This window comes from Dama dama, chromosome 26, assembly GCF_033118175.1.
Source record: "Dama dama isolate Ldn47 chromosome 26, ASM3311817v1, whole genome shotgun sequence".
NCBI lineage: Eukaryota > Metazoa > Chordata > Mammalia > Artiodactyla > Cervidae > Dama > Dama dama.
Window position 1 is genome coordinate 43,420,843 of NC_083706.1, and position 14,892 is coordinate 43,435,734.

Genomic DNA, 14,892 nt, shown 5'->3' on the forward strand with positions numbered 1-14,892 from the left:
AAAACATAGTGAAGGGAAGCTTAAAACCAGAAAGCAGATCATGATCTGTTCTGTACTACACAGCTGAGTGGAAACGACCAGAAGCAAAGGCTGGTCCCTTTAGCACACAGCTGGAAAGCTAACACTCTTGACTCAGGGCCTGTTTACGCTTCCTCATCCCCCACCCTCCTTCCAGGAACTGAGATTCCAGCTCAGTGGTGAGACAAACCACTTTTAACAGTGAACTGCTGGCGACTGGAATGAAGAGTCAGCTTCCAAGGGCAGTATTTTCATTTTCAAAAAGTTGTCTGGGGAAATGGGAACTCATTGGTGGAAGGGCCAGGGGCACAGACATCACACCGACAACGAAGAAGGCAAAACATCGCTGACTGCAGAGACAGGGACTGTTGGAAGCCAGGCGTAAAGCAGAGTGGCAGCTGTGAGGAGGCTGTTTGGGGGTCCCCGGGGTGGGGAGGGGGAGACTGACTGCTCTGCTCTTGTTTCCGGAGGGAAAGAGCTGGCGAGTGTCAGGAAGGTAAGTGTGTGTGCTGGCTGAAGAGGAGTTTTAGGAGAAGCAGAAGGGAGAAGGTGCTTATAAATTTTAAGTGATATCAAATTAGGACTTGCCATGTTGAGACTCCAAAACCCACCATCTGGATAAAACACGAAAATAAAATAAAAAGCTGGGGGTGTTAGTAGATTTTATTCAGATTTGTGGGTTCTGGGGATGGTAAAATAATTCATTGATCTATCACCTATCTTATTGTAAAATCTAGAAATAAAGAGGATGATAAAATTCTGCCATGAATTGAATGGCGCTGTGCCATCAGAGCCGTCGAATCTTTACGAGGACACGGAATAAACACCATCGGATGAAAAGTACTGGATGGCCTATGTACAGTTAAACAAAATTTTGGTGGGGCCCAAATATTTTACGCTCTGAGATTTTCTTGTACTTTCCACTTAGAAAAGTCTCTCTTAATTTATTAGGAAAGGGTGTGGACTGAAAAGGGTAGTTGAGAAACTACCCTGAGGCAGACCAAATATAGGCCTGACTAAATCATGGACAATTTTCATCATCCTCTTGGAGTTCTAGAACAGTGTGGAAACCAGGAGAATAAGGTACCTGCTATGTGGGCTGCTGACAGAGGGTCCAGGCTGTGAGACACTACATTTGCCTCGTGGCTGTTTGCAATGAACAGGGGTAAAGAAAGAAGAATGTTCAGTCCAGGCAAATAAAGACGAGCTACTGATGAAAATTAAACTAAAAGTGCAGCAAAGGAAATATAAATCAAATGAAATGATCAGTACCCATGAATCAAGGAAACTGGCTTTTCTTTGGTTGAAGAAGCAAAATCAATTAACATCTATGTTATTCATCACTGAAGAAACATGGATGGTGGTTTGGGCATGTCTATCACAGTGGGTACAATTCTCCCCCTTCTCATGGTAAAAACATAAATGACTACACCACCCAAAGATCTCTGCACATTTCATTACAATAAATAATAACTGCAATATGTTATGTTATGTATGTCAAATATACTTTACATATTTTTTCATCTTCCAGTACACTGGAACAATATTACAATTCTTGGCAGGTAGGTAAAAAATAATGATAAAGTGAGATTGTTCTGTGTATAGTGATGAAGACTCAATAAGTTAAATACTCAAATAAAGGCTAAAATTTGACTCGAAAAGCCAGTATTCCTTCACATTCTTAAACTAGGATCTATAGGAAACTAGTGAATGTAGTAAAAAAAAAAATTCTAAAAAGATAATAACATTTATCAGCATAGGATTTAAGTGTTTATAACAAAAAAAAAATACAAATGAAATCAATATTTCTAAAAAGTAAAGAAATGGAATGATAATCAAAGTGAATATAATCATAAAGCCAGACCAAAAAAAAAAAAATAATAATAACAAAACAAAAAACGAGCCTCTAATTACACAGAGAAATCAAGGTAGAGAGGGTAGCAGGGGCCAAAACTGGTCTTTTCTTCCTCATGGTGTGCCCCATAACAGGCCTTGTGCGTGAGTCATCTTGAGCTGGTGCCACTCTGGGGGCAATACAATCACAGAAAACCTTCAAGACCACCTTCAGGAGCTTCTCTGCTTGAGAGTCAACAAAGCCCCCGTTGGTCTTATAAACGCAATGGTCTCATGAGATGCTCGGTTCCGTCCACCTCTGCCCGAGGCGCCCCTTTATGTGGAGCCTACCTTTCTGAGGTGGACAGTGGCGGTGGTGGTTTGAAGGGAGGGGCCGCCAAAGGGACAAGGAGGGGGCACTGTTCTACTAGAAATGGCCCTTGGAGCAAGAAAAATAATTTGTTTCCCTGCTTATGAACCGCAACGTTGAATCCTGATTCTTCTGAAAAACAGAACTGCTCCTTTCGCTCCTGAGCATTTGTGGAGAGGGTTCAAGGCAGGGCTGAGGAAACGGAGCTCTTCCGTGTCCCACCGAGGGATACCCCCACGCTGCCCGGGGACCCCTGCTCTGCAAGGGGAGAGCCCCCGGACCCTGAGTCGGGTACAAAGGCCGTCGCGCCCCCGTGTTCCCTCCCTTGGGCCAACTGAAAGTGACCCCTGGGAAGTTACCGTTTTCTGTCTGTTTGGGGTACTTCTTCCCGAGGTAGGACTCACAGATCCCGAGGTGTCCAGTTCGTCAGCGGAAGACCAGGAAGACAGGTCCTACGTGAGAAACAGATGCTCTTAACGATGCCACGTCCCAGAGCCATGACGGCTTTGTGATCTGCAAAGTATTTCCCACCCCATCCTCATCCTGGGGAAAAAGAGAAGGGCAGGAATAGAAACACAGACGCAGAGAAGACATGTGTGGACGTGGAGGGGGGTGGGGGGCACACCGGATGAACTGGGAGATTAGGATTGACATAAATCCGTGACCATGTGTAAAACAGGCAGCTCGTGGGACTCTGCCGTATACCGCAGGGAGCTCAGTGCTCTGTGGTGACCTCGAGGAGTGGGATGGGTGTGGAGGGTGGGAGGGCGGTCCACGAACGAGGGGATGTGTGTATGCACATAGCAAATATAACACTGTGAAGCAACTATACCCCAGTTTAGGAAACAAACAAAAAGTAGAATCGGGCAGTTGCAGGAAAAACAGAACCTAATTCTTCTAGAGCATTGGGCTTTCCTGGTTGTGCATTGGGGCCTTCGGGAAAATAGAAGTATTTATTTATTTAATAGCTATGTTCTAATAGCTAGGTATTTAATAGCTCTGTCATGACTGGGTCACTTGAAGCTTTATTATTTCTCAGTGATGGGAATGGACTGACGTGAAGTGGGTGATGAAATCTGCCTTAGAGCTCCAGGGTGATCAGGCTGGAGAGACACCGCATTGGTCATCCAGGAGCCACCCTTTTTAGCATCAGAGAAACTGTCCTGTTTCTGGAACCTGCTATTACTGGGAGTAGATAGTTCTTTTGCCTGCAGCGTGTTTGTGTGTTCAGGACAGGATTTCACAAGTGAATGCCTGAAGTCTCACCTGCAAAAGCATTTCTTAAAACCAGCAATATTACCACAATGTAGTAGATTTACCAATAAGTAAAGAGATAAACAAATAAGCAAATAGATAAATAAATAAAAGCTAGTAGAAAACACTCCTTACGACTTAACTGTCATCTATGTCAGGTGAATTCATGCCTCCTAAGGTCTGAATATGAAACTCACGTGCACCAGCTGCTTGTGACCTCCTTTCGCTGTGTTAATGAAAGCACATGCCTTCTTAAGCTGGGTAAAATAAAATGCCACAATAGTGGTGCTAACAGGGTCAGCAGTAACAGTTAAAGAGGATTTTTGGATGTAGCAGAATCAAAAGTAGTGTCTTATTATGAAAGTTTTCGAGTCGCTTTTTTATTTTGAGACAGATTTGTAAGAGCAGTGATTGAGAGAAAAGACACTCTATTCTGACAAGTACTCCATTCAGAGGCTTTCTGAAATGGATAAAGATGGTGCTTGTTTGGTCTCCTGCAGGAAATTCGACACAATGATGTCTGTTGAGAGCTTACCTGCTGACTGCTTGACATGTCTAATAACTTCTCCAGCTCCTTGATATGACGACTGACCTCCTTCAAGAGAAGTTTGAGTCGATTTCCAATCACGTGGACTTTTTCTTTGGCTTCTAAACAGTCTGTGCCTTCAGCATTCACCAACAGTTGGCAAGACATGTCTTGCAGCGAGGCCACTTTGAGTTGAGATTCCAACAGCTCATGCCTTATTTGCTAAGAATATAATAAAAAAATATTTCCCTAAGAATTTCTGATACTTGGAGAAAGTCCCCAGGTGCAGGGTGACATCACTTTAACTCTGGACAATTATACCCAAGCATCACACGAAGAAGGCTATAGCAGCCATGACCTTTGGGGATCAGGGACCTATGTTCTAATCCTATCTCTCCCAAAAAGCATCCTATACAATCCTTGAGCCTTTCTGATCTCAGTTTTCTCATTTGGTGGTGGTTGTTTTCCAGTCACTAAGTCATGTCCAACTCTTTGTGACCCCATGGACTGCAACATGCCAGGCTCCCCTGTCCTTCACTATCTCCCGGAGTTGTTTCAAATGCACATCTATTGTGTCTGTGATGCTATCTAACTGTCTCATCTTCCTCCACCCCCTTCTCCTCCTGCCCTCAATCTTTCCTAGCATCAGTCTCTTTTCCAATAAGTCAGCTCTTCGAATCAGGTGGCCAAAATATGTGAACTTCAGCTTTGTCATCAGTCCTTCCAATGAGTATTCAGGGTTGATTTCCTTTAGGTAAAATGGTGATATTAATTCTTGCCTGGTCCACAGTATTATAGGAAGGTTCATATTGGTGAATGTATGTCAAATTATTTAAAAAGTAAAGTATTATGCAAATGAGACATAAAATATCCATTTAAAAAGAAAAGTAAAACTAACATATAAATGCAGAAAAACAGCTTGGTTGAGCTATACTCTGATAACTATTTGAGATTTTTAAAAAGGTATATGGGTGATTCATCACTCACAACTTAATGTCTGAGGTCAAAAGTCTGGTAAAAATGTAGCTGCATAGCTATTTCCTCTGGGTTTCTAAGACCTTTATAGTACTGAACTAAAAGCTGCCAATTCTGTTGGTTAGGTCATTGTGAGTGTTAAATGTTAAGAAATAGCATTTTAAAAATACAGAGAGTGACAAAATGCAAATTATTTTCTCCTAATGGAACTCAAATATGCTTCCTTATCTTCCATAAAACCACCTAAGTATTTGGCACATTATATTGTCCGAAGTTCTTTGCATAAGAATCTACACAAAAATCCTGCAAATATACCTTTGAATTTAGTACTAGAAAATGTTTCCTATTCCTTGAGAACTAGTATGTTTTCTTTTTGCCAGGTAATGAAAATCATTTAACTTACCATGTTTTCCTTGTCTTAGATTTCAGAAAACTTGATGCTGAGGTTGAATCTACATACTTAATTCTTCTTAAGAATCCTTAATGGTCTCTATTTTAATAGATTCTCTATTTTAATAGATTTAATGTCCTTTTATTATCAGTTACCCGAAGTAGTCTTCAGACATAGATTCAACATATAAAGTTTAAATTAGAAATAAACTGAAAATAAGCATAGAGTTGCCTTGATAAAAACAGGCTAATTAAGATGAAGACCATCTGAGGACTTCCTTGGTGGTACAGCAGTTAAGACTTTGCCTTCCAGTGCAAGGGATATGGGTTTGATCCCTAGTCAGGGAGCTAAAATTCCATATGCCTCTTGGCCAAAAAATCAAAAACATTAAAAAGAAGCAAGATTATAACAAATTCAATTAAGACTTTAAAACAATGTCTCAGAAAAAAAACTTTTTACAAAAGTCTATTAAAAAATTAGCTAAAAAAAAAAGATGAAGACAGATTTTTAGATGAGCAATGGCTTTAGAACAAGATTCTAAAGCCAGCATATGCCATCTTCTATGCACATGCTTGCTTCAGAGAGATGAGAAATCATGAGGGGTAAAGAAAGACTAAGAGACTACAACATAAAAGGTAAATAAGTAGAACCACCTATAACATAAGCAGAGGCCATCCAAATCCACATATCTTACCTTAAGCTGTTTGTGATGGTCCTGAAGTATTTCTGCATCAAGGTTAGAATCAATGGGAACAATTTCATTTTTCCTTCTGTCAATGTTCTCCAGCATAAGAAGCAAACCATGACTCATTTCATGAAAATCCTATGGGGGAAAAATATATATATATATGGAGCATAAAATATATATATATATATATATATATGGAGCATAAAATCCAACATATATATATACATATGGAGCATAAAATCATCCTGAATGAGACATTTTTCTTTCCCTCATAGCATAACTATCCACGCATTACAATTCCTACCATTGGTTTTCAGATCTTCTACACAACTCCTTTCTAAGCAAGGCACTGAAGTTATTGTAATTATCTGAGTTCATGTTCTTACCGAAAAGCATCTAATTTATTACACCAGGGAAAAATGAGACATAAGCAAAACTGGCATCAAATACTGAATTCGTAGGGCTCTAACACAGATTGGAGAGAAGAACTCTCCTCCTCTCTCTTCCTCCTGTATTCAAATCTTCCCAACATTAAAAAATATATATTTATTTGTCTGTGTTGGGTCTTAGTTGTGGCATATGGGATCTAGCTCACTGACTAAGGATAGAACCCAGGATCCCTGCACTGGGAGCACAGAGTCTTAGCCACTGGACCACCAGGAATGTCCCCAAATCTTTCCATCTTTGAAGGCCTAAATTCAATCCCTTCTCTCCACATATCCATGTGTTCATTTAATCAAGGTATGGTTATGGAAGATCTCCATGGTGGGAGACGCTACAGTAAAGATGGGGGAAACCACAGCTTGGGTACCTGCTTTCAAGCAGCCATTACTCTTGGGAGCCCCTATAATCCTGGAATACAGGCTTCCCATCATGCTCAGATTCTAACCCAAACTCCTGGCCCTGCCCACAAAGCCCTGTATGATCTGTCTCCTGACTACCTCCCGGATCTTTCCTATCCATTCCTTCCTCTCTGATCACACTGGCCTCCCTCTGTCCTTGAAGATGCTAAACCCTTTCCTGCTTCTGAGACTTGCCACTTGCTTGACCTTCCTCACGGCAACATCCTTCCAGTGTCAGCTCAAACATTCATACAACTTCCCTGCTCACCATTCCAAAGTGCTTCCATTTGGTTACCCTTATCATCACCTGGAAGTAGCTTGGTTAAGCATTTATTTGCATTTTTGTTGTCCATCTTCCCCAACAAAAGCAAAGGCTGGGCTGTATCCTGCCTGCTTAGTGCAGTGTCTGTCAAGTCTGTAAATACCGGGCAAGTAACTGTGGTCTGAATGAATGGGCAAATATTTGTAATGCTCACTTGGATGTCTCCTAATGTGCTCAGAAAACATCTCTTGAACGAATAAATGAATGAGTCAAAGGAGGAATGGTGAGGCTGAGATAAACTGATGGGAATAGTCTCTTGCAATTTCTAAAGGAGATGGGGTCTTTCAACTCTGGGTCATATGTACACACTCTCCAGTAAAATGAAAACTGGGCACAAAGTTATTTCTCACATGAACACTGACTTTGGGAAGTAACTGCATCCCTCTAGTGATCTTGAGAAATTGAGTCACAGACTCAGCCACACTGGAAATGTTGGATTCTGGAGCGTGGCCTGCCCAAAGCCCTACAGACCTGGCACTGCATGAGCGCGTCCTGGAGAAGACCCCGCCACTCCTCCAGCAGGGAGCACACACGGTCCCACCGCCCATTCATCTGGGACAAGCGATCCTGAAGATCCTGGCTCTCCTCCTGGCCGGTCTGAGTGAACTCGGAGCTGCACAGATGGATGGAGAGGACGATGGCTTTGCGGTGGTCCACAGCTTTCTGGAGCTCCTGCAAAGAGAAAGGAGAACAATCAAACAAGGAAAACAACAATAAAAATGTTAAAGAGGTATAGTCTGAGACCTTTGGAAATGCTTCACCCAAATTAAAAAGATCCATTAATTAACACTGGCCTTAGCAGGATGGCTAAGGTTCATACCACTGGGGACCACACTGGAGCTAAAAGAATTGGATCAGATATATACTTACTGACATAAATGGATCTTAAGAAAATATAGTTGTAAGTGAAACAGTCATAAACAGATTGCTGTAGGTTACAAAACAGCATTTATGCAATTTAAAATATATTGTGCACACACAAATCCACATTTTTCAGGCATACATGTGAAAAAAGCATATTAAAATTTTGGAATGGTTGCTATGGGTTTAGGGAATGGGGATTAAGAAACAGTGGGAGAAAAGGGATAGATAAATAAAATTAAGGAACTTTGCAGGAAGCAAAGATGATCCTGGGCAGTGAACTAAAAAGTACGATGAACTCAGCCCCTATCATGGGAATCCAACAACAAACCAACCAAAACAAACCAAACACAACATCGTCCAACAGTTCTGAGCAGCAGGAAATGTGCTCTTAGTTCCAGCGTACAAATTCAATTTCATTAGACTAATGCTACTCATTGGGCTCCAGAATCACTGTGGACAGTGACAGCAGCCATGAAATTAAAAGATGCGTGCTTCTTGGAAGGAAAGCTATAGCAAACCTAGACAACATATTAAAAAGCAGAGACATCACTTTGCTGACAAAGGTCCATATAGTCAAAGCTATGGTTTTTCCAGTAGTCCTATATGGATGTGCGAGTTGGACCATAAAGAAATCTGAGTGCTAAAGAACTGATGCTTTCGAATTGTGGAACCGGAGAAGACTCTTGAGAGTCCCTTTGGACTGCAAGGAGATTAAACCAGTTAATCCTAAAAGAAATCAACCCTGAGTATTCATTGAAAGGGCTGAGGCTGAAGTTGAAGCTCCAATACTTTGGCCACCTGATGCTAAGAGCCAACTCACTGGAAAAGACTGGGAAGGATTGAGTGCAGGAGGAGAAGAGGGTGACAGAGGATGAGATGGCTGGATGGCATCATAGACTCAATGGACATGAGTTTGAGCAAACTCTGGGAGACAGTGAAGGACAGGGAAGCCTGGCATGTTGCAGTCCATGGGGTCGCAAAGAAACAGACATGTCTCAGCTGCTGAACAACAATGCTACTTAAAGTTGTGCACACAGGTATGAAATGCAACTCGTGGTAAGAAAGCAGATTCCCAGGCCCTGGCCTCCAGCTGTTCTGACTTCACAGGCACTGACAGTCAGTGGTCCACAGCCTGAGAACACTACCTCTGCCACAGGTCAGACTTTTTGAGATGATAAAGAGAATAAATAATATTTCATCAGCTAACAAATTTAGCTTGGTTTCACAAAAACAAAACAAAAAAAAAAAACAGGTGACTGGTGTGTCATTGTGTGTATTTCCCCAAAATCTAGAATAAAATTTCAAGAACTTGAGTACAAGGTTATATGTTAATCACTGAATATCTTGGTACTGTTTAAATGCTCCCAGATCAAGGTAGGGTCAGTGACCCTACAGATCACATCTACTCAGGTTACATTTTCTTATAATTCTCACCATTTCTGTTATGTTCCCAACATGTCTTAATTTTCACTTTTAAGTGGATTCTTAACATGCCATGATATAGAGTCAACACAGAAACAGCACAAAAATCCACAAATATTGTAGAAAGTACTAGGTTATTCCACATATTTATCCTCAGAAAACAGACAGGAAAGATGGGGGAGGGATGCATAAGAGGATGGTTTTTTCTTATAATGTATCATGTAGGCTGACTTTCAAGGTCTCATTTTTTGCACTCTGATCTCACTTAGGTCTCAGACTCTGGCCAGTGTTTGCTTCATCAACCTTTTAAGGAACTGATTATGATGCAACACTGCCTTACATTTTCCTGGAGAGACACTCAAGTAATTTAAGCACTCTAAAAAAAAAAATGTAATCCAGAGAACGTAAACTGCATCTCCCATCTGATGCTTCATCTTGAAATTGATGGGGCTGGCACAGAGGCTACTCTATAAGAAGTCTGAGCAGTGGTCAGGAAGACTCACTTCACTGTTTGAAAATTTAAAACAAAATAACAGGTAAAACAAGGCAGAAAAACATCAGCCCCAAAGAAAACCAGCATACACAGAAACCAGGGAGACACAAAGACAGTGTGCTTTGCGTAATGCTTGAGCCCAGAGGGCCCAGTAGCTACATCTGAGGAAGAACACAGCTTGACGTTCTCCAAACAAAAAGGCAGGCCCAAGAGAGCTATTAAGAAGACACTGAGCTCTCCAAGCATAGTATGCTTACAAAAGTCTCCGCATATCAATGCATCTCAATAGCTGGGCTGAGGAGGATTTTTAAGCTCTAGAGAGGGAGTTAGAGAAGGTTATCTTCTGTACTATACCCAACAAGGTCAAAATCAAATAGAAATGTCATGTGTTTCAGCAGGATTACTCTACAGGTTCTGTTTAGTTGGATTCATGACACTGAAAATTGCTTCTGCCACTATGATAATCTATTTCAGAAGTTCTGCTGATTCCAGAATGACAAGTGGCCTCCTTTGGTCTCCACAAACTCACATGTATACCATCTGGGAGAGGCTTCCTCTCTGGCTCTAGATAGCCTTGTAGGACCCTGGCCATAGCTGTGTTTCTCTTAAAAGAGGTTAACTAGGTCCCAGAGGTACCTGGAGGTTTTATGCAATTTTAACTGGTCATTAAATCATGATTATTTTCATGAGGGGCTTCCCTGGTGGCTCAGATGGTAAAGAATCTGCCTACAAGGCAGGAGACATGCATTGGGTCCCTGGGTTGGGACAATCCCCTGGAGAAGGGAATGGCTACCCACTCCAGTATTCTTTCCTGGAAAATTCCACGGACAGAGGAGCCCGCGGGCTACAGTTCATGGGGTCTCAGAGTTGGGCGTGATTGAGTGACTAACACACACACACATTTTTATGGGACTGGTTCTGCAACTCAATCCAGCTCTCAACCCTTCCAAGCCTTCCTAGGAACACTCTGATTCGGGATGGCTGGGGAAACATTTGTGTCCATTTCCACCAACCACTGGCGCACTGCTATGTGAGCGTGTAACAGCCAGGGCTGGAGTTTTTCATCTGACCAGGCCCTCCACGTGGCAGCGCTGTGTCTGGCACCGTGGGAAAGGCCGAGGGCAGCTACCTTCAGCTTCTGGATTTGGAGCGCGATGGACTGGATGTCCGTGCTGAGCTGTAGGCGCTGAAGCTGCTCCAGGTCGCCCTCCGTCTCCTGCAGCCAGGTCAGAACGCTGCTCAGGTCTGAGTCCAACTGCTGCCTCCTCTGGGGCTTCTGTTTCATCCTCAGCTCCTTGCTCAGGGCCTCTGCCTGGATGAGTTCCCAGCGGTCAATCACACCTGGCAAGACAGGACACACACAGGAAAGTGAGGGGTTTTCCTCCATGCGGAATGTTTAGGATGCTTGAAACCGACATGTGGGCTAACTTTAAAACAGAAAAGAAAGTAATGCCAGTGGGCATTTCTATTGCTGTCAGCTGTTGGTAACAGTATAGTGGCTGTGTTTTTCCTATCTGCATTTTTTACAGTGATGGGGAAGAAAAAATCAGCTACATAAGATTTAACACTGTAAAGAGATTGATGAAGTGATAGCATTAAAGTGAGTGAACATCGGGACTTCCCTGGTGGTCCTGTGGCCAGGACTCCCTGCTCCCAATGCGGGTGGCCTGAGTTTGATCCCCGGTCAGGGAACTAGATCATGCATGCTGCAACTAAGACCTGGGGCAGCCAAAATAAATACATACAGAAATATTAAAAAAAAAAACACAACACAATAAAGTCGGTGAAGATAACTTTCAGTTCTTGGTTTCTTTCTGCAATAGAGCTCTGAGAGCATTGGGCATGTATATAGAAGATTCCTGACTAGTGATTCAAAGATGATGCTTTAAAACAAATGGGACATGGGGAAAAACCACTGTGATACTTTTCACCTTCTTGTTCTGTCCTCAGAGATCTGTGTAACCTGGAGGAAAGTTCTCAGGACAGAATAGTAAAGATTGAGGTAAGCAACACAGTGGAACTCAGAGGCAACAAAGTATTTTGGGATCTTCTATTTCACTCTGTCCTGAATGGAGTACAACTCACTCACCAGCTGTTTGGGTTTCAGTGCTATTCAAGTTAACAAAGCCAGGGAAATGGTCGTCTTCCTCCGTCAGCTTGTGTTCCAGTCTTTTCACTGAGTCTATGCTGCCGCTGCATTCGCCCAGCAGTTTCATCTGTTTAGAACAGAAAAGAGGCTCCCTTGTCACAAAATTCTCAAGCTGTCATGACCGCAAGAGATCCTGGGGAAAATATCTTTGGCGTTCCTCAAAAAGGACAGTGGCTAGGTGCTACCTCTCTGTAAAGAGTAAGCTGCTCTTAGCTTCCTTGATGGCTCAGTGGTAAAGAATCTGCCTGCCAATTCAGGAGACATGGACTTCATCTCTGGACTGGGAGGATCCCACATGCTACGGAGCAACTACACCTTGAGCACCACAAGTAAGCTGATGCTCTAGAGTCTGTACTCCATGAGAGAAGCCTCCACAATGAGAAACCCTTGCACTACAACTACAGTAGCTCCATTCTCTACAACTAGAGAAAAGCCTGTGCAGCCATGAAGACCCCGCACAGCACCCCCCAAAAAAAGACTAAGCTGCTCTGCTGGAAACAAAAAAGTCAAGTTCAAAAACATGCTTCTAAAACATGTGACATGTCCATATTTACACAAAGCAATGCCTTGAAGATATACTTGGCACACATGGTTTTGCACAAGTCCTCCCAATTTCTTTTAAAATTTATGAATCAAAACAGACTAAATTGATCTGGGATTTAACACTCAGAGCCCCCAGCTGGCAATATAACATATTGTCTTTGGCAAGCTGCTCCCTTTTTCTTAAACTGAAGTGCGGGAACAGTGATATTACCACAAATCTCACAGGGGCATCTATTTGCATTAAGTAATTAAAATGCTTAAAAGAATAAAACAATATTAACACCAGCTGTTTCATGAGAAAATCTAAGCAATGTTTAATAGATACTAAGCGAATAAATTTTGACATCAAAAGAAAAGCTTCCAACTCCATATTTAATATCATGCACATATTCAAAGACTAAAGGAACAAATCATTTCAAGGCACGCCTGCTACGATCATAAAGTTTTCTTTCAAAGCCTTTACCAAATCACGTTGCTATTAAGTTACTTTGATTGCTTTTGATTGGTGTTAAGTATAATCTCAGTGATTTCAGCACGCTCATTGTGAAACTGTATGATGTTTTTTAAAAGGAGGTTTCACTATAATAGAAGTCAGGATAAGAGGCCAAATTGAACAGGAAGTAAACTCATGATTAATTAATTACTCTTCTGTGACTATGAGGATGTTAATGTCAGCATAAAAGTTTCTCTCCCCTGGTTTCAAAAAAGCAGTATGTGTGAATTGTCATTAGGCTCAGGGAAATTAATTTTTCTTTCCTTTTATGAGGCAGTCTTTTGGGTGTGAAAAGAAATGACAGAAGGCCTTGAAGAGATTTACTTTCAAATCTTCTTGCTTAAGTATGCATAAGAAAACAGGTAATTCTCTGAGTATTTCTCTGGGAAGTTATTCTGTCAGTAACTTGAGCAGAGCAAAGCTATTACATACTTTACAAAGCTTCAAAAATGGAACTGGTAATACACACAATCTCTTGCCATCTTCTCCCCACATCTCGTTAGTCAGGATTGTTTTCCCCAGAATGAGAGAACAAGCAAGAGGATAAAAAAGTCCCAGGACCATCAAGTGAATCAAAAGACACCCAGGAAAAGAACTAAACCCATTCCGTGTCAGCAATATAGTATCAGCTAAAATCCACTCCTCCAAGCATAACCTTGGTCAGAAAATCATTAACTGAATTTGAAAGAATGCCTAATCACCTTCTGGGGCCAAAGCAATCTGTGAAAAGATTTCACAGGAGATCTGGATTCAATCCCTGGGTCAGGAAGATCCCGTGGAGAAGGGAATGGCTACCCACTCCAGTATTCTTGCCTGGAGAATCCCATGGACAGAGGAGCCTGGCGGGCTGCAGTCCACAGGGTCAGAAAAAGAGTCTGACAGGACTGACTGACTAACTCTTTCACTTTCAGTTCTCTGTCTAAAGGAGCAGGCAGGTTCTTAAGGTAGATCAGGGGTCTGAGCACAGACCACTTTTACACAAAAGGTAACCTGCTAACAGGGCTTTATTTTGCACACACACACCTATGAGTTCACAGGCAGCTAGGGACACAGAGAGTGAACACAGACCTCACGCCACAAACAGATGGTTCTTTGTCACACAACTGGGATCACCGGGTACGTGTGAGGATCAAGAAGGCCTGGATACTCACGTAGCCTCTGTAGCCGGAGTCTAGCTCTGGTCCTGTGGGCGTTTTGCTGTGGATGATATTCTCCGTTTGCTGCATCTGAAAGTGGCTGTCATCCAAGGCTTTGCCCAGCTGTCGGATCTGTGACTCCAAGGCACCACGGTCCCCTACAGCGTCAACCATGAGAATCTCGATAAGCTTGACATTCGAGGAGATGGTTAAGAAATTCTACAGGCAAGGCAGTAGAGAGATGGCACGTGTGTGGGTGATCAGAAAGCACATTTAGTACTGACGTGCTGGTGGGTTAGGAGTTCAAATGACCAGACTGATGAATGTGCTTGGCCAAGAGTCCGAGCTGACTGGGTGCTGCCCCAGGGGCCATGCAGTAGGTTCTCCCAGCCTGGGAATCTGCTCCCTCTTAAATCTGCACATCGTGAGTTGGGGAAGGCCGTTCTCAAAACCTCAGGTGGTCTCTTCTGCTCCCCGATAACTAGGAGTCAGTTACATCTCAGGCTCCCTCTGCAGTCACTTATCAAACAGAAAGTCACACCATCTTATTTTTCTTTCTGCATCTCAGTAGAA

General features: G+C 42.4%; 1 protein-coding gene across 4 annotated transcripts in view; it reads right to left on the reverse strand.

The window, feature by feature from the left end:
• Positions 1–14,892, reverse strand: part of SYNE1 (spectrin repeat containing nuclear envelope protein 1) — a 466,580-nt gene that overhangs the window by 8,364 nt on the left and 443,324 nt on the right. For all 4 annotated transcript variants that reach the window (XM_061130284.1, XM_061130286.1, XM_061130285.1 and 1 more), the window contains 8 exons: positions 14,335–14,477; positions 12,088–12,214; positions 11,128–11,339; positions 7,691–7,891; positions 6,062–6,190; positions 4,011–4,223; positions 2,581–2,673; positions 1,106–1,164 (listed from right to left, as the gene is read on the reverse strand). In XM_061130284.1, the coding sequence (XP_060986267.1) occupies positions 1,106–1,164; positions 2,581–2,673; positions 4,011–4,223; positions 6,062–6,190; positions 7,691–7,891; positions 11,128–11,339; positions 12,088–12,214; positions 14,335–14,477 (1,177 nt within the window). The remainder of the gene's footprint in view (positions 1–1,105; positions 1,165–2,580; positions 2,674–4,010; positions 4,224–6,061; positions 6,191–7,690; positions 7,892–11,127; positions 11,340–12,087; positions 12,215–14,334; positions 14,478–14,892) is intronic.